The 18,697-nt window shown below is 55.1% G+C and overlaps 3 protein-coding genes across 11 annotated transcripts; 2 read left to right on the forward strand and 1 right to left on the reverse strand.

Annotated features, from left to right (window-relative positions):
• Window positions 1–975: 975 nt before the first annotated feature.
• Window positions 976–6,894, forward strand: LOC105072084 (transmembrane 4 L6 family member 5). Its single transcript, XM_010958904.3, has 5 exons — window positions 976–1,314; window positions 5,756–5,836; window positions 6,179–6,315; window positions 6,539–6,722; window positions 6,800–6,894. The coding sequence occupies exons 1-5, from the start codon at window positions 1,141–1,143 to the stop codon at window positions 6,812–6,814; spliced, it is 591 nt and encodes a 196-aa protein (XP_010957206.1). The 5' UTR covers window positions 976–1,140; the 3' UTR covers window positions 6,815–6,894.
• Window positions 6,895–7,687: 793 nt separating this feature from the next.
• LOC105072081 (vitelline membrane outer layer protein 1 homolog) lies at window positions 7,688–8,771 on the reverse strand. The gene is made up of 3 exons (XM_010958899.3): window positions 8,517–8,771; window positions 8,309–8,424; window positions 7,688–8,052 (listed from the first exon to the last, which is right to left on the reverse strand). The coding sequence occupies exons 1-3, from the start codon at window positions 8,703–8,705 to the stop codon at window positions 7,755–7,757; spliced, it is 603 nt and encodes a 200-aa protein (XP_010957201.1). The 5' UTR covers window positions 8,706–8,771; the 3' UTR covers window positions 7,688–7,754.
• A 2,434-nt stretch (window positions 8,772–11,205) lies between these two features.
• On the forward strand, window positions 11,206–17,283 carry LOC141573564 (zinc finger MYND domain-containing protein 15). Of its 9 annotated transcripts, XM_074342361.1 has the most exons (13): window positions 11,206–12,795; window positions 13,204–13,438; window positions 13,524–13,679; window positions 13,941–14,101; window positions 14,614–14,766; window positions 15,085–15,165; window positions 15,311–15,427; window positions 15,545–15,633; window positions 15,721–15,819; window positions 15,937–16,090; window positions 16,174–16,232; window positions 16,503–16,663; window positions 17,004–17,283. In XM_074342361.1, exons 1-13 carry the CDS (start codon window positions 12,231–12,233, stop codon window positions 17,173–17,175), a joined length of 2,202 nt encoding a protein of 733 aa, XP_074198462.1. In that variant the 5' UTR covers window positions 11,206–12,230; the 3' UTR covers window positions 17,176–17,283. The 9 variants fall into 9 exon arrangements, with proteins under 9 accessions (XP_074198462.1, XP_074198459.1, XP_074198460.1 ...); XM_074342358.1 differs by having other exon boundaries at window positions 15,311–15,633; XM_074342359.1 differs by having other exon boundaries at window positions 15,545–15,819.
• Window positions 17,284–18,697: the final 1,414 nt, after the last annotated feature.

Genomic DNA, 18,697 nt, shown 5'->3' on the forward strand with positions numbered 1-18,697 from the left:
CTCTCTGAAGCCCCCCAGAACTTCCTGCCACCCTCATCTCTCCAAGGGCACCACTATCCTACATCCTACTTGGGCCTTCCCTCTCTTTTTTGCTCCCGAACCCCATATATGAGTCCCATGCATGCAACTGTGAATCCCTATACTCTCCAGCACGAGGCCCTGTCCACAGCAAGGGCTTAGTGACCTCATCTCTGTATCAGAAAAGACTTTTTATATTGCAGTTGACGGAAACACAAAGTGAGTCCCATCATCAAAACTTTCCAAGGAACAATCAGGCTTCAGGCACAGCTGGATCTACAAGTTCGATGACGTCATCAAGACTTAGTCCCTCTCCCAAGTTTCGATCGTTCTTTCCTCTGGATGGACTTCACTCTCCAGCAGGCAGGCGACACTATGCCACCAGCAACGGCAGCACCACGACAAAACACAGGACTTCAACCTCACATTGCCAACAACAAAAACCAGAAATTGGTTCTCACGGGATTGGCTTGGATCACGTGGCCATCACTGAATCAAATATGGAAGCCAGGGAGATGGATGCTTTAATCAGTCAGACCTCAGTCGAGAGCCTGCCTGAGAGACAGAGGGTGGCCTCAAAAGGAGGAGGGTGCAATAAGACCAAGGAGAAACGGAAGGACGACAAAAGTCCACCACTATTTTTTTAGTCATTTTCCAGGAGGAACCTTCCCTATGGGACTAACAGAGATGATGAGGCCACAGTACATCTGCTTAGGGCATCCTTGTTTACAAAATGCTTCTCTCCATGTCCCATTTAATCCTCACCACCAACCGAGAGCCAAGGGGCATCAGATGAGGCAACGGAGTCTGAGAGACTTGGCTAAGTCTCAGAGCAGGTAAGGAGCAGACAGAGGGCCTGTGGAGAGGCGTGTGTGCAGAAAAAGAGGAAGAACACACTAACACCAGGCAACTTCCTCTGGGTGTCTCGCTCCCCCACCTCCTCCCCTTTGCCTGTGTCTTTGCAGCAGCCCCGGGTTGTCTGGTGCCTCTGTCCCTTATCATCAGCTCCTGCCAGCTGCGCGCACCTCCTCCCCGACCTTTGCTCGAGGCTTGTTTTCCTCTGGGTCCCGGGGAGCTCGGGCTCACTTTCACTCACGGCCTGTCCTGACCAGACGCTCCGCCATGTGCACGGGGAAGTGTGCCCGCTTTGTGGGGCTCTCCCTCGTCTCCCTCTCCCTGATCTGCATCACGGCCAACGCTCTCCTGCTGGTGCCCAACGGGAGGACCACCTGGACCAAGGATCACATCAGCTTGCAAGTCTGGCTCATGGCCGGCTTCATCGGCGGGGGCCTGATGGTGAGAGGGCCGGCCTGAGAGCACAGGCCAGGGGCCTGGGTGCCGTTCTCCAGGGTTCTGAACAGGAGGGAGAGGGAGAGAGGGAAAAGGATAGCTGCCAGATGGCAGTGGCTTGCTGGGGACCTGGAGCCTGTCCAGTCTGCCCCCAAACACTGAGCGCTCTGTAAGGGAGGTTCTGGAGGAGCCCCGGGGTCCTGAGCTGAATGTCTGAGGGGAAGGAGCCTCGCTGCTCTAAACAGTTACCTCCAGGGTACGGAGTATGTCCTACCTGCACCCACCCCACCCCAAGCCCCGTCCCCCATCCCCACTGCCTGGCAGATGCTGGGAACACTGGCTACCAGCGTTGAGGCAGAAGGAGCAGCTGATTGTGTGGGAGGTTGTCGGGGCAAGATAATGATGGGCTTGGCGGCGGAGGGCAGGTGCATGACAGTATCTGGAGCCAGGGAGCGATGTCACAGATCAGCTTGGTGTCACCTCCCCCGCCCCCATGTCCATTCGTTCTCAGCACACGTTCCCGATGCCCACTCTGCACTGGGCGCCATGGATAAACTCAGAACCTGGGTCCAGATGGTGGAGAAGGGTGGGTCCTGGCGGCTTCCTGGAGACTAGAATCTGTCAGCAGGAGTGGGGGACGGGGACACCCAGATTTCCTGGACTTCCTAACCCCCATTCGCCACCCCCTCCCCATTTAGGGGAACTTTTGGGAAGGTCCAGAGAATTTAATATCTTCATGGCATGAAGACAAAAAATCAACCCAGTACAGTTCCCCACTCCTCAGGATGGCTGGCTGATGAACTTCTCCGGGGGATGCCTCACCTGCGTCTCTTTTGCTGGCCACACCTTCCTTAGCTAAATGGGGAGACCTCTTCTCCGTCACTCAGCAGTCCCCTCTCACCCGTCCGTCCGTCCGTCCGTCTGTCCGGGTCTTCTCTCCCACTCCCCCTCCCGCAAGGCGTTATGGCCGTTGGACTCCACTCCATGGCTCTGACTTCAACTGTCTCTGAGACGTCACACTCCTCCCAGGCTGACACACTCACGCTCCGTCACATCACACCCCTTCTCCAGCCTCAGTCTAAAGTGCCACAATCTTATCAGCCTGCCTCTGGGGAGATTCCCAACAATGCCCTCTCCACTTGCTCACTCCCAGCAACCCTCTTGCTGCCACCCTTGAGAATGCTGTGTCAAATGTAGTCACATGGTCTGTGCTACCCCACAGGGACACAGGCGAGGTCCCCGCTCTCCCTGAAGCCGGTGAGCCCACTAGGGAAACACACAGCAGGAAGCGAGACCGTAAGCCCTGCTTGTTGTGTTGGCTGCTGCGCGCCTAGGCTAGTGCCTTAACCTGCGCTCTGTTAACACTGTGCAAAGACACGAGCAAGGGCCCATCTAGAAGACAAAGCAGGATGTGCTCATAAAGAACTTTGAGGGCAAGGTGGGGGGCCACTTTTTATAGCATTTTCAAGAAAGGCCTAGATGACATGATGTCTGAACTGAGATCCAAATGACAAAAAGCAGGACTCGGCGTAGCAGACAGGGGGACTGGTGCAAAAGCCTGAGGCAGAAACAGGCTCTCGCAGCGACAACCAGACAGGCGGCCAGGGCAGCTGAGGTCTAATGAGACGAGATCTCAGGTGGGCAGAGGCCACAGCACCCCTGAAAGGCACAGTGAGGAACTGGAATTTTATTATAAGTACCCAGAAAACTACTGATGGACTTTTTACCTTTTTTTTTTTTTTTGAACTTCTTAAACTGTGGGGGGAACTTTTTATTTACGTCATACAGACAAATGCCTAGCTCCTTCATGTACTGCTCAGCCAATTTTTACAAAGGGAACACACCCATATACTTGGCACTCAGATCAAGACAGGGGTCATTACCAGAATCCCAGACATGCCTCCCACCAGGCCTGAACGCCCCACCAACAACGACTTCACTATCCTGACGTCTACATCGTTGATTAGTTTCACCTGTAAAGCACTTTATATAAACGGAAGCGTGCAGCATGGACACTTCTGGGTCTGGCTTCTTGAGCTCAATATTATGTTTGTAAGATTCATCCACATTATTACATATAGTCGTGGTTTATGATTTCTTATGCGTTCCATTGTGTGAATAGATCACAATTTACTTTAACATTCTACTGTTGAGGGACACTTGGAGAGATCCCAGTGTGGGTTTATTACAAATAATGCTCTCGAAACATTCCTGTAAATGTCTCTAGGTGAATGCACAATTGCATTTCTGTTGAATATATACCTAGGAGGAAAACTGTTGATTCTGAAGGTATGCAAATGTTCAGCGCTCAGAGACATCGCCAAACAGTTGTCTGAAGTGCTTATATTAATTGCATTCCCATCAGCCAAGTCTGAGTTCTAGTTAGTCCCTTTTCTATTGGACTTAAGAAGATCTCTCTGGCTACTGGGTGGAGAATGGACAGCAGGAGGTCAGCAGTGGACCCAGAATGAGGTCACTGCAGTTGCCCAGGGGAGATGTTAGTGGCTTTGGACTAGGCCAACAGCCATGGAGATGGAGAAAAGTAAACAGATTTGAGCTATAAACTCAGTGTTTCTGTTACGGAAATGACAGGCCAGCAAGAAACAAGCACCACTCAGAGTTGGAATACTCAGACTTATTACGCCGGCAGGCTTAGAGGGGCTTGTACTCAGAAGCTCTCAGCACCTCCAAGATGTGTGCGTGAGGTTTTATAGGGTTAATTACAAGCTTTGGGTATTCGGCCAATAGGCGTGGAACAGCTTTAGCAGCATCATTATCACAAAAGTAGAGGCAGGGAGGAAGCAAACCAACATTTCAAGGCCAGATATGTCTCTTTGAGAATCCAGCTGGCTAGCAAAAAAAAAAAAAAAAAAAAAAAAAACATGAACAGGGAAGCAGCAAACCGCCACCAATAACTTAGATTTAGGAGTTCGCCCAGCAGAACTTAGATCAGTAATCCGACACTTGTTGCACTTGGATTTGTGAGTTAGCTTATTAGCCCAGCCCGGCTTTTCCTTCACATTTCCTCTTGCGTTTTCAATGATCCTTCTCTTTTCGATCAGAGGAGATCACAGAAAGCGAGAAAGAAATGTAAACAAGAGGAGACAAACCCTTTGACTAGAGAAGTAAACATCTCCAATGCGGAGGTCATTCAACATTGGTGAATCCAAAAGGTAACTCCAAATACCAGGGATTTCTGGATCCAGGAACTTCCGAGTAAGTGCCAGAGAGGCTCAGCAAGGAGGCCAGCACTGACCCTAGATCTGCCGTCAGACATGTGAGAGCAGGGAGCATCTGGTGGAAAATTCATTCAGTTCTGCAGGTGTTTCTGTAATGCTGCTGTGGACGCTATTATGGAATTAAACTCACTCAGCTCAGACTCAGACAAGGCACCCAAGGAAGCAAAGATCCAAACAGCTGTGGAATTTCAGAGAACTTGGCCTGGGATAACAAAGATAAGGCTGGAGCCAAAGTCAGGAGCCTTGAATTCCTGCCTCAAATTCAGTCTTGATGGGTTCCTCTTTGAGGAGACCCTAAGGGATTGGATTTGGGAAAGATCAGTTGAAAACTAAGTTTAATCTGATGGTAGTAATGTAGGATGGAGTGGCGGGGGAGCACAGGGCAAGAGCTACAGGAACCTAGTATGGAGGTTGAGCACATCATTCTCATGGGAGGCGATTAGGGATTGACGGTGGGGAAGAAGAAAGGACTGACAGATTCAAGACCCACTGAAGGAAAGGAATGTCTTTCAGGCAGGTTTGAATTTGGAGGCATCGACTTATGAGGGAACTTCTGTTACAGGGAACAGCTGATGTCCTAAGAGGGGCGGGGCTATAGGAGAAAGAAAGACAAAGAGGATCAGGGCTGTACCTTGGGGATTCCTACACTTCCCAGCAGTCTTCACTATCATGCTCCTCCACCCTCCCCCATAACCCCAACTCACCAGACACTCCAACACCACTATTCCTACCTGCTGTTGAGGGACTTTATAGTTACTGAGCATTTACCCTTAGCCCATCTTGACATCGTCAACCTGTTATTCCGTTAAGATCTTGAGAACAGCCCTGGGAGGTAGGTCTTGCAGACCCATTTTACAGAGGACAAAACTGAGGCCCCCAGAGGTGAATCAATTCATGGAGTATGCAGTGAGCACAAGGTTGGCATTAAACTCAGGCCTCCTGACTCCCGTTCCGTTGGCACCTACTGAACGTTTATAGGGGCTATAATGATATTGGGCCCTACCCTCCTAGAGGCTACAATCTGGACAGATATAAATAGGCACAGAAATAAAGAAAAATTAAAGCAGAGCTCGACAGTGCCCCAGAGATACGGCCTTCCTGCAGTCCAAAGGGCTGAGGCCATCACAGGCAGCTTCCTGGAGGCGGTAAGAACGGATACAAGTTGGGGACGTGGGGGGCTCGCTATCACATTGACTCTTCTCTCATAGATACTGTGTCCGGGAATTGCTGCCGTCCGCGCAGGGGGCAAAGGCTGTTGTGGTGCAGGCTGCTGTGGAAATCGCTGCAGGGTAAGATCCAGGTTCAGACTATCTATACGTAAAGCCACGGCCCGTCTACAGAATTCCTAGCTTCCCGAGTTCCTCTGCAGACTCCTAGGCTCTACCTCACTCCTCCCTCGCACCTGCAAATCTTAGGCTTCAGCGGGCCTGCCCAGAGGGGACTACAATCCCCATGAACCTCCGCGGCCGCTGGCTCCTAGGGTGAGCACAACTCCAAGCCCCGGGGTTTGACGAGAAATGTATTTTTATCGTGACTGGAGACGAGCGCGGTTATAAGAGGGACGGAGCCAGGTGCGGTCTAGACACGAGTGGAGAGGGGGCTACTCACTCCTCCTCGTATTCTGCATCCAGATGCTGCGCTCGATCTTTTGCTCCGCGTTCGGGTTGCTTGGTGGCATCTACTGCCTCTCGGTATCAGGAACTGCGCTCCGAATTGGACCCAAATGCTTAATGAATGACACCTGGGATTACCACTTCAAAGAGACCTTGTAAGGCTTGGCCTGTATTCGAGCCCCGTCCCTCCCATTCTCTACCTCTGCCTACTTGCCTTTCCCACGTGGGCCTGGAAACCTAGGCAGGACTCGGCTTCGAGAGAGCTTCCTCCACGTGGGCCAAAACAGCCCTTTCCATATCTGCCTCAGCGCGTGCGCGGGGCGGGGGGCGGGGGCACTCCGCCTGACCTCCTCTCACGGGGCCCCGCCCCGCCCGCAGGGGCTCTTATCTGTACAACCGCACGCAGTGGAGCTTGTGCGTGCAGCCGCCTGGTATTGTCTACTGGAACGTGACTCTCTTCTCGCTGCTGGTGGCCGCCTCGTGCCTGGAGATCTTGCTGTGTGGGCTGCAGCTGGTGAACGCGACCATTGGTGTCTTCTGTGGCGATTGCAGGAAGAAAGAGGTGGGACGGCGTGGGATGGAGCTGTCTAGGAAACCTGTTTGCTCCCTAGCTGCGTCCTCACTTTCTGTTTTCCGCAGGGCGCCCCCCACTGAGGCTCCACCGACCTGGTCCGTCGCTCCTGGACGCCCGCCTGGCCCTCCCCCGTCCCTGGAATAAACTATTTAGAGCCCTCCTCCCGGTCTCAGACTGTGCTCTATACAAGGAATGCTGGAAGGCCTCCAGATACATCGGGGCTTGGAGCTCTCTTGTTTGGGGCCCTTACACCCCGCTTGTTATTTTCTTAATAAATAGTTACTGCGCTATTGGTGCGCTGGAAATACAGTGTAAACAAGACAAGCAAGTTCTGAGCTCTTAAAAGAATTTAACATTCCAGGTGTGGAAGATGGGCAATTTTTAAAAGAAGCAATAGAGTATTTCAGTTGGTGATAAGCACTTTTTAAATGATGAGTGCACTTTTTTAAAATAAGATAAAGTCCGAGAATGTGAAATTGAAGCTGAACTCTGGTGGATGGGCTAGCTATCTGGACAGCCGGGTCAGGAAGAGAGAACAGCAAGGACAAAGGCCCTAAATGGGACTCAGTATATAGAAAAGCTACTGAGTTGTGTAGGGGGCAAAAGGAAAACTATGGGAAAGACATGTTAGCCTCTTATGCTCTAGAAAATGAAGACTTACGACTTTATAGTATTGTCACTTCCTAATTTGGTAGAAGTTTCTTAATGTAAGGTCACTGGTGGTTCAGAAAGGAAAGAGCCTGGACTCTTATTGGAGACGACATGTCTGCAGAGACTTCTTGAACTTGTACACAAAATTGTGCTTAAGTGTGTATTTTCTGAACTATGGGTTGGTAACTTTCAGGAGGCTGCTACGGACTCCTGAGACCAAACCCGAATGTGGGCCTGGCCCAGTGCTAGGTTAGGAAGACGGAGAGACGCAGTTTCCCACCCCTAGCACAAGCCAGACCAAAGCCAAGACAGAGAAGCTTTAATACCAGAGGTAAGACTAGGCTTGGGAGGGAGAGGGGGGCAATGGTATCAACTGCGGCAGCAGAAAAAGCGCGCGTCGTTTAGGGCGGTGTCATCAAGGAGGCCTTCGGGCCGCTGGATCTTGGTCTGCAAGCCGCACAAGCCTTTAGGGCACGGCTCACTCCAGCCTCCAAATTTGCCCCAGGTCAGGCCGGGCCCCTGCAGCTCCGTGCCGTCGGAGCAGCGGAAGCGCACGTTGTTCGCAGCCGTGTTGTCCCCGGGGGTCACAGGGACCTCCACGCGGAGCGAGAAAGCCACGAGGAAGCCGCCGCCGGGACACCACAGGGGCTCCCTCCACGCGCCCCACCTGCGAGGGGAGCAAAGACGAGCGGGCTCCGCGGGCGCCCCCTGCCCACCTCCAGCTGGACCCAGACCTCGGGGCTTCCCACCAGGTGCTCCAGTCACCTGACCTCCCCCGGGGTGCGGAGGGGAGGTCTTCCACCCGCTTCCCAGGTCTGAACTGCCCCACAGCTCTGGGGGAACCTGCCTGCCAGGAGGGGGTGTGTGGCGGAGGGTAAGGGGCGTACCCCCACCCTAGAGGATCCTCGGCCCCGGCCCCCCACCTTCCAGACTCCGATTCCACCACGTGAGTGTCGAGCGCCGCATTCCGCCCCACGCAGTGCAGCCGGATCCCGTTCAGAGCGGTGTCGTCTCCAAGAGCGCCTTGTGGGGGCTCCACCTGGGCGTCGGCAAGAAGAGGAGTGAGGACGAGTCAGAAGACCACATCCTCGGCTCTGAGGTCTCCTCCGAGACCTAGGCCCGAGCCCCTACCTTGAGTGAGAAGCCTCTGGCGAAGAATCCCTCAGGACACATCTCGGGCCAGGCCCAGTCGCCCCAGGGGCCCCCGTTGGTCACCCTGATGACCGACGTGTAGCCGCCCAGACCATCTGCGCTAGCATGTCTGCGGCATGTCGCCCACAGCAGCAGCAGCAGCAGCTTGGCTCCCGCACCCAGCTCCATCCCGCAGCCTCTGTGAGCCCCGGCCTCTTGTGCAGGTGTGTGCAAGGGACTCTGATTACGGAAGGGCCACCCGGATTAAGTGACGCCCAAAACTAATCCGCTCCGGAAGCCTACAGACTTGTTCTCACCTCAGGGAGACGGAGGCTCCCAGCGCCAGAGGAGGAGGGGCTGTGAGAACCGAAGACTGGAAGTAACCACAACTTAACAGAACACTTACTAGCTATAGGGCACGAATCGTGGTGTCTTGCAGGCATGTTTTGTTTAACCCTCAACAATTTTCAGGGGTGGGAATTACCCTTCCTACGCTGCAGATGAGGGAACTGGGGCTGTAGTGGCAAGCGATTTGCCCAAGGTCACAGTCAGCAAGCTGGGAAACATCCAAACATTGGGAAGCAGGGAGCCCAAGGCTAGGGATGGAAGTGATGGCTCCCAAATCCCACCGGACACAATGGGTTAGGAGCAACCCTAGGGACCTCCAAGATGTGAGGGAGCATCAGAGTGAGAGACAGGACAAGAATCCATGAACTGTGGGAGCTGGGAAGCATGTGGTGAGCGACTGGGGCCGTGACTCATTCAGAATCTGGGACACCTTTCCCCCTCAAAAGAAAATATACACAGAGACTGGAATGATTCTAAAAAGTTTATGGACAGGGGACTGAGAACAGGAGATGCTGTTTCTTTCATTGCTTCCTGTATCCTTTCCCTGAATGTTTTTCCCCCCATGACCACCAGGTGGACTCCTAATTTGGGGAGATAAAAAAAACGGGCTCAAATTTGTCATGGGGCGTTCCACCCCTGATTTGCCTGCCACCATACACATCCGTTAGTTTATTCAATATATATTTATTTAGCAATAATGTGTTTTGGCTCAGTCAATATTCTAAGTGTTGTAAATAGAAGAGTCCTGTAAAAAGAAAAGTCCCTTGTCTTCATCAGAGCTCACATTCTGGGATAGGATAGGGAATTTAGAAATGAGTGTTCCCTGGATCCAGGTGCCCCGTGCTTGAACTTAATAGGTTAAGATTTATGGAGCAATTGTGGTATTCATTTCCACTGACTGTGTTGCACATGCAATATCATTGTATGATGACTGCAAACGTACCTATTAGTATCCTCAGTGTACAGTGGAGGGAACTCAAGCCCAGAGTTAACTTGAGGCCCCCAGCACTGCTCAGAGGGGGAGCTGGTTCTGACCTCAGCGTCTCTCCCCAGTCCTCAGGCTGCCTCTTACTACAACCTCGCCATACCGGGAAGGGAAATGTAAAGACGTGTCATTGCTACAGAATCTCCCAAATCCTCTTCATCCAGTCCCTCACCCCTCAGATGCTGCCCTCTGGGGCAAAGGGCACAGGGGAAGGGGACTTCCTAGGTTAATTATTAACCCTTTGCACCCTCAGGGCTTCTCTCCCCTCCTAAAGGCAGAGGGACAAGCACTGGCTAGGGGCCGGTGAGGGGGCGGTGGTCCCCTCAGCAGTCATGGGGGTCGCACTCCCTCCGCAGGTCCCGAGGCTCTGCTTGCGTCATGCAATTCCTCTCGCTATCTTCGCGCTTCTGCTTCTTTATCTCTGGACTCGGAGCCTTCGTGAGTGGTCCCTTCCCTCACCTGCTCCGGGAGGAACCCAGGAATCCGGGCTCTGGGGACCGAAGACTCCTCCTAGAGCCCTCAATTCTTTGTCTCGTCTCTCCCCAGGCGCCCTCTCAGGCTGTGGATCGGGGACGCAGACCTGCATTGCCGAGGGACCGCCGCCTTTACAGGTACGCTCCAGGCAGGACTGGGACTGGGAGCTCCAGGTGGGAGCAGGGGCAAGTAGGCTAGGCAGAGGAGCTGGTGAAGGGCCGATCCTCCTCCTCCTCCTCCTCTCCACTCTCCCGCCTCCTGCTGAGAGTTCGGCAGGAGGGACACCAGCTAGACCCTAGGAACAATTTCTTCAGTCCGACTGGGCTGCTTGGCCAAAGAGGCCCAGCGGGCTAGGGATTCGGCTCCCCCCTTGCCCTCATATCTAACCCCCAGGTCCGGAAACAGCCGGGACCCCTGGAGGGCCTGGAAAGGGAAGAGTCTCAGTGTCTGGGCCCCCAGGGGATGCTGGGCCGCATGGTGAGGCCGTTCCACGCCAGTATGACCCCCGAAGGGGATGTGGAGTTGTCGCAGTATCTGGCAGGATGGAGGGAGCTAGTCAGGTGAGTGGTCTCCCTCCCCCAATCCAGTCCCCGCCTCTTTGTGGCTCCGTCGCTCTTTCACAAACCTTCCCACCCTTCCCACCATCACACACACAGGTTCCTAATTCCCCTCGGCTCCATCTACGCCTTCGCCACCAGTGAGGCCTTCGCCAAAGTCACTGCCCTCGAGGCTCTGGTGCATGTTCCCAGCCTAACAGCAACTCGGGGCCGCGTCTCCCTCTCTCATTCCCAGACGGGCTCCGGAGCCTGACGTCCAGACCGTTTCTCAAGGGCTTTCGCTTCCTTCTCCCGCTGGGCCGGAGACTCCGGGGCGGGGGGGGGGGGGGGGGTGGAGACCACGGCCGTCCGTCAGCGCCAGAGGCCCGGCAGAGGCGGGGCGCGAGGCGGCTCCGCCTCCCTGCCGGGGGTCCCACCGTCTCGAAGGGACAGTGCGGTCAGTACTGTCGAAGCCGCGTGATCGCGGGCCTCCGGCGGCCAGGAAACTCCGGGAGGCGGAGCTCCTCCGTCTACGCCCCCGCGCCCAGGCCCGAGCCTCGTCGAGGGGGCGGCCAGGAGCGTGGGAAAACGGAGAAGGAAAGCGAAAGACAGTCCCTTGGGCTTATCTAGCTCGGCGCGGGGATGCCAGCTCCCCCCGCCCTCCGCAGGTCAGTTGGCTGGACCTCCTCCCTGAGAGGCTCTCCCTTTCCTCGCCGGGGTCAGTCACACGGCCGGGGCGATCGCTGCAGGCAAGTCCGCGCGCCCCGCTGCGCAGACACTGGCCGGGGCCGCGCGGGACACGCGGGGGCGTGGCCACCCGGGAGCGGGCCGGGGTCTCGGGAGCCTGACGTCACGCCCCACCCCGAGGTATTTACCTTTGAAAGTGGTGGCGGCTACAGGTACCGGAGTAGAGGAGCGGCGGGGAGGGGCTCACCGCCAAGCCGATCCAAGCCCAAGGGATGCCCTGGCTCCTACACCCTTCTCCCACAGCCCACGGGACTCTTCCCTCCTCACCAAACCCTTTCCCATAGGGTTAGCTCTCCTCACCTCCATCCTCAGTTCAAACCCTACCTCTGACGGCTTGAGCCTCAAATTTGCAGCCTCAAATACCATCTCCTTTCTGACGACTCATCCTTAACCCTAATGACCCACTTTCAAGTCTGGCCCCCATTTCATCCCAAACTCCCATCCTCAGCCCTGAAAACTCCTTTCTCACTCCGAACACTCACCCATAGATTCCACCCTAAGGGACCCTCAAACACAGCCCGCCCCCATTTTGTGACCCAGCCCTAAACTCTCACCAGGATCTCTCCCTCACTATTTATCCCTTCCTCAGCCCAGTGTGGGCCCAGGCGCTGTGCCCCTGAGGACATGGAATTTGTGTCTGGATACCGGGATGAGTTCCTTGATTTCACCGCCCTCCTCTTTGGCTGGTACCGCAAGTTTGTGGCAGAGCGTGGGGCTGGGCGGACCAGCCTCGAGGGTCGCTGGCGACAGCTGGAGGCTCAGATCAGAAGGCTGCCCCAGGACCCTGCCCTCTGGGTGCTCCACGTCTTGCCCAACCGTAGTGTGGGCATCAGCCTGGGACGAGGGGCAGAGCCAGGCCCTGGACCTGGCCTGGGAGCTGCTCGGCTCCTGGGAGATGAGCTCCTACTCCACCTGCGAGATCTAAGCCCCTATGTCAGCTTTGTCAGCCTGGAGGAAGGAGAGGAAGGGGAGGAGGAGCGAGAGAATGGAGAGGAGGGTGTGGGCATGGAGAAGGCAGAAACAGAGGATGGGGAGCCAGCCCCCACCAGCAGGGAGTCTCCCCAGGAAGCAAGTCCTGGAGGGGAGCCAGAGGAGGCTGAGCAGGAGGCAGGAGGTGGCGAAGATGGCTGCCGAGAGGACAGGGCAGAGATGGAGCCGGGGCCTGAGAGGAGGAAGGGACGGACAAGTGGTAAGAACCCAGGGCTGGCCCTGCCCTGTGCCCTGCCCAACCCTCCTGCACCCCTCAGAATCCAGCTAGGAGTCACAAATGGGTGGCCCTCAGGCCAGTCTGGCCTGAAAAGGATTTTTTCATTGATCCACAAGGCTGTTTTTTAATTTGAGCCAACCTTTAAACATTCAAAGAAACAAAAATTTCAGAAGTCTGCAGTTCTACCTTCGCAAGAAGATGTAAAGTTCCGACTGCAGGCCCGCATTTCTACCTGGCAGCAGATGCTGGGCCTGCTTAGCAGCTGTCCCCTTCAGATGAGGCTTGTCCCCTTCACTCAGTTTCCTAGCCTCTTGCAGGCATTTGATTTGATGCCCCTGACCCCGACCATCTTTGCTGCCACCCACCCCCAACTTTTCCCTTCTTCCCCAGAGGCTGCACCCCTGCACCTTTCCTGCCTCCTACTGGTGACAGATAAACATGGCACCATCTTGGGCATTGATCTGCTAATGGATGGAGCCCAGGGGACTGCAGGCAGGGGCTCAGGGACAGAGAACCTGGCTCCCCGGGCCTATGCTCTCCTCTGCCACAGCATGGCCTGCCCCATGGGCTCTGGAGACCCCCGAAAGCCCCGACAGCTTACGGTGGGAGATGCCCAGCTGCATAAGTATGGAAACCTGGTAAAGGGTGGGGAGGCCTGGGGCCTGAAGTCCTGAGCCCCCCAGCCTGATGCTGTCTCCACCCCCACTCAGAGAGCTAGAGAATCTGGTCCCCAGACTGGGAGTGAAATTAGCCAAGACTCCAATGCGGACATGGGGTCCCCAGCCAGGCTTCACTTTTGCCTCCCTTCGGGCTCGAACCTGCCACGTTTGTCACAGACACAGCTTTGAAGTGAAGCTGACACCCTGGTGAGTAGCCTGCAGAGATGCAGTGGGAGGAAGAGCCCAAGTCAGGCAAACAGAGAGACAGCAGGCCGCTGCGGGACCTTGTGGACAGATAGGGTGAAGGACAGGGGAAAAAGATGAAAAAAGAAAACCAAACCAAGCTGTTATAGGCAGAGAGAGAACAAACAGACCAAGTGACGTACAGGCAGCTGTGGGACAGTGGCACAGCAGACAGGGGACCTACAGAGACGGACCCTGGATGTCCACCACCCACTGTGACCCCAGCCCCCAGTGTGGTGCTGTCTTGTACTGTGGAGAGGCTTGTCTCCAGACCGACTGGAAGCGGTGCCCAGATGATGTGAGTCACCAATTTTGGTGCCCAAGGCTTGCAGCCTTCATGGAGCGGGCCGGAGAACTGGCGACTCTGCCTTTTACCTACACCGCAGGTACCATAAGGAAGTCAGGATGGGGAGGGGGGAAGTGGGGCCAGATCCTTGGAACTGGGGCCCCAGGTGCCTGGGAACAGGGTCCTGGGGCTGGAGTCTAGATCCCTGGAATAATGGCTGGGTATTTGGGGCTGGGGGCTAGACCCCTGGGGCTGGAGACAGCATCTCTGGAGCTGAGGACTGAATGTGTAGGCCCCTGAGAGAGCTTAGAGGATTCGGGAGGAGGTATCAAGTACTTGCTTCTCCATTCCACCACTAACTGGTGACCTTAAATCACTTTCCTTCTTAGAGACTCAGTTTCCTCATCTGTAAAATGGGCAGACTAACAAATGTTAAAACCCATGGAACTGTTACATGGCTTCTGTGGGCTATACTGTAAACACTCGGAACTGTCAGTTCTCTCCCCGACTGAAACCAGACTCAGACCCAGGGTCCTGGGGAGAGGCTGAGGAGAGCCAAAGTCTGGAATCCTGCCCACCGGGCCCTCAACCGCTCCCCTCATCCTTCTCCAGAGGTGACCAGTGAAACCTTTAACAAGGAGGCCTTCCTGGCCTCGCGGGGCCTCACTCGTGGCTACTGGATGCAGCTCAGCATGCTGATATCAGGCCCTGGCACCCCCAGGCACCCCCGGGGCAGCATGCCATCCCTCAGCCTTCTTCTCCGTGGTACATGGGGCCTCTCTCCAGGCATGGGCCCCTCAGACTAGAGGGAAGGATGGGAAAGCAAAAAGTTGTCCAGTCCTAGATGACCCCTCCACGTAGGCACCAAATCCCACCGCTAGCCCCAGGGCTGTTTCGGGCCTTTCCCTAACCCTCAGAGAAGTCACTCCTACCCACCCCATCCAGGAGCCCCATCGCGAGGCAGCCCCCTAGTCCTCTTGCTGCTGCCCCAGGCCCTCTCACAGGGAACAGAACTCCTTTAAAAGAAGAAGAGGCAGGTGTGGATCTCCCTGACACCAGGCTCGTCTTCTTTCATCCTCTCAGGAGATCCCTACCAGCTTCTCCAGGGGGACGGGCCTGCCCTGATGCCTCCTGTGCCCCCAGATCCACCCAGGGGCCTCTTTGGTGAGCTGGAAGGGCCCTGAGGGAGCTAGGGGTAGGGAAAGGGACTGCAGGGCCAGCAGTCTGGGTGGCTGAGAAGGGGGCTATTAGACTGGAGGGCTTGGGGTCCAGGCCTGGGGCCAGGTCCCCAGTAACCCACTCTTCCCAGGCTCATGGCAGGACTACTACACATGGCGGGGCCTCAGCTTCGACTCCCCCATGGCCGTGCTTCTCACCTACCCACTGACGGTGTACTATGTCATCACCCACCTGGTGCCCCAGTCCTGTAAGCAGAGCCGAGGCCCGGGGAGGAGTGCATGGAGCAGGGGGGACGGGGAGCTGGTAGGGAACAGCAGGTGGCGGGGAGGAGACCATATTCTGAAATGGCTAGCTTGTCACCCAGTCCCTGAGCTGAACATCCAGAACAAACAGTCACTGAAAATCCATGTAGTGGAGGCCGGGAAGGAGTTTGACCTTGTCATGGTGTTTTGGGTAAGTCTCTCCGGGCTTGAAGGTTGGGCCTTTGGGTGTGGAGATGGACGAAGGGTGGGACCCAGATCTGTCCTGTCTGTCCTTCAGGAGCTCCTGGTCTTGCTCCCTCACGTGGCCTTGGAGCTGCAGTTTGTGGGTGACGGCCTGCCCCCCGAGAGTGACCAGCAGCATTTTACCCTGCAGAGGGTAAGGGCTGAGGGGGGCCCTGCTCTTCAGCTCCCTGCCTCCCCTCCCCTGTCTCACCTGTCGCATCCTCCAGTACCCTAACTTCCAGTGGCTTCCCCACCCCACTTAACTCCCCAGGATGGCCCCGAAGTACCTGTCCGCTCTGGTTCTGGGGTATCAGCACGGCTCAACTCTGGGACTAAGGAGAAGGGGGGCCGCAGAGACCTGCACATCAAGGTGTCTGCACGGCCCTACCACCTGCTCCAGGGGCCCAAGCCTGACTTGGTTATTGGTAAGAGCCTGGGGCAGAAGTGTGGGGAGGGTGGGAGAGAGGCCACAGGATCCAGCTGCTCCCTGCTCTCCCTCTGCCCACAGGATATAACTCCGGCTTTGGTCTAAAGGACACTTGGCTGAGCTTGCTGCCCCGGTTACAGGTGGGGGACGGGACAAAGAGGATCTTCTCTCACCCCCTGCCCAGTCCCTCCTCCTTTTCTGAAAGTCTCTTCTTCCCCATTATCTGTTCCACAGACCTGGGTTGAGCCCACGGGTCCTCCTGCCCCTCTCTGTGGCTGCCTCGTGCCTCCCCGGCTCCCGGCCCTCCTGGGTCCTCAGTTTTCAACCGGGGTGGCGATCCTTGTTGCTCGGGATGTCCGTGGGGGTGGGAGCCTATACCGAGAGTGTCTGACGTCCCGCACCCACCCCAGTCCCTCCGAGTGCCGGCCTTCTTCACTGAGAGCAGCGAGTACGGCTGTGTGATGGATGACCAGACCATGGCGGTGGCCACAGGAGGGGGGACCAGCCCTCCACAGCCCAACCCTTTCCGCTCCCCCTTTCGCCTCAGAGCGGCCGACAACTGCATGCCCTGGTAAGGCCTTCTTACTCCCTGGCTGTGCATCCTAAAAGGCCCACCACCTCTACCGTCGTCTCTGCTGCTTGTCTCTGCTGTCCTGGGACCGTCCTGGCCCCAGCCCCGCACTCCTCACCACCCCTCTACAGGGTCTCCACGTCGTCCAAACACCCCTCTTAAGAGCCGGCTCACAAAATTTCTCCGACTCCTGGCCCACCCCTCAAAAGTTCCTGCTGTCCTATGATTGGCCGAGCCCTAGCTCTAGCCCCACCCCCTAGAACTCAGAGCCCACAAGCCCCGCCCCTTGGGAAATCGCGGCCTCTTGGCCCCGCCCCTGACGGCGCCACGCCCCCCTCAGGTACTGCAACGCCTTCATCTTCCACCTGGTCTACAAGCCTCCGCAAGGGGGCGCGGCCCGCCCGGCGCCCGGGCCCGCGCCCCCCGCCCCGACTCCTGCGGCTCCTCCCGCCCCAGCCCGCAGGCGCCGAGGAGAAAAGAAACCGGGGCGGGGGTCCCGCAGGCGGAGCTGAGTCCGGAGAGGTAGCAGGCCGCCCCCTCTCCCAACACGTAACAGGCGAGGCCGAGGGGGAGGATGGTTGGCGGAACACAAAAAGGTAAATAAAATTACTTGTTTGAAACCACTGAGACAAACGGTCTTAATTGGGTCCTTCAACGGGGAGAGGAGAAAAGGATTTAGGGATAACATTTTCCTCCAGCTCTTTTTCAGCTCCTTGACGGCTGCCCCCTCTCTTTCTTGGGATTCCGACCCTCCTTGGTAATCCCACACTTCTTCTAACCTGTAAATTGATTTGTCAGGGACCCGACCGGAGGCAAGGCAAGACCAAGAAACAAAAAGTGGCTTCTCCCTTGGGGGCAGGGGAGGTATCCAGCTTCCTGGGAGCACACAGAAGCCTTGGCTTAGATTCAGTGAAAGAGCTCAGCCACTCAGGTGTCCAAGTTAGAAATCTCGTGGCCATCCTTGACTTCACCTTCTCCGTCCTTCACCTTCCAATAAAGAACCAACTCCAACTGACTGCTGGTCGCTCACATCCACCACTTTATGTCCAGTCCCACTGCAAACTCCACCATGTCTTGTCACCACATTTCAACAAGAATAGTGCTTCTAAAACACACGTTCAAAACATTACTCCCTGCTTAAAACCCTTCAGTGACTTTCCCCTGATTTTAAAATCCCCTTGACTGTAGACCGGGCTTAATGACTCTTGTCACAAGGTATAGAAAGGGAAACAGTGGAGAAACCTGGCAGGTACCACGTGGACCAAGTGACTAAGGCTTCGAAGAAATAAGAAGTCATGTTGACCTCATGCTCCCTGACATGATGCAGTGAGATGGCCACATCACCTCTGTAGTATTTGTCCCCAAAGCCCATAGTCTCAGTCTAATCATGAGAATGTATCAGACACATTCAAATTATGGGACAGTCTACAAAACACCTAACTGCTATTCTTCAAAAGTATCAAAGTCACAGAAGGCAAAGGCCAGAAACAGATTGGAAGAGATTCAGGGTACATGACAACTAAATGTGATGGATTGGATCCCAGAACAGGGAAAACAACGAAAAAGGAAAAACTGGACAAATTTGATAAAGTTTGCAGTTTAGGTAATGGTATTATATCAATGCTAATTTCTAACTTTTGATAAACGTGCCATGTTATATAAGATGTAACACTAAAGGAAGATGGGTGAAGAGTATTTGGAAACACTACTATCTTTGCAACTCACCTATAAATCTAAAACTATTTCAAAGTAAAAAGTTAAAAATCAAGTTCAGACTCCTTAGTATGGCATATAAGGTGCCTCTCTTTCTGTCATCCTCTTTTATTATAAACATTTTATTATCTAAGTTTCCAAATATACACAAAAGCCCAGAAGATTTAGCATAATGAATCTCTATGTACCCATCAGTCAGCTTCAACAGTTACCAACATTTTCCCAATTTCATTATTACTCCCTGTGATAGTGTGATTTTATAAGACATATATTTGGTCTGCATCCCCCATTCCTGGCACAAGAGCTTCTATAAACTGAGAG

Source organism: Camelus bactrianus, chromosome 16 (assembly GCF_048773025.1).
Source record: "Camelus bactrianus isolate YW-2024 breed Bactrian camel chromosome 16, ASM4877302v1, whole genome shotgun sequence".
Lineage (NCBI taxonomy): Eukaryota > Metazoa > Chordata > Mammalia > Artiodactyla > Camelidae > Camelus > Camelus bactrianus.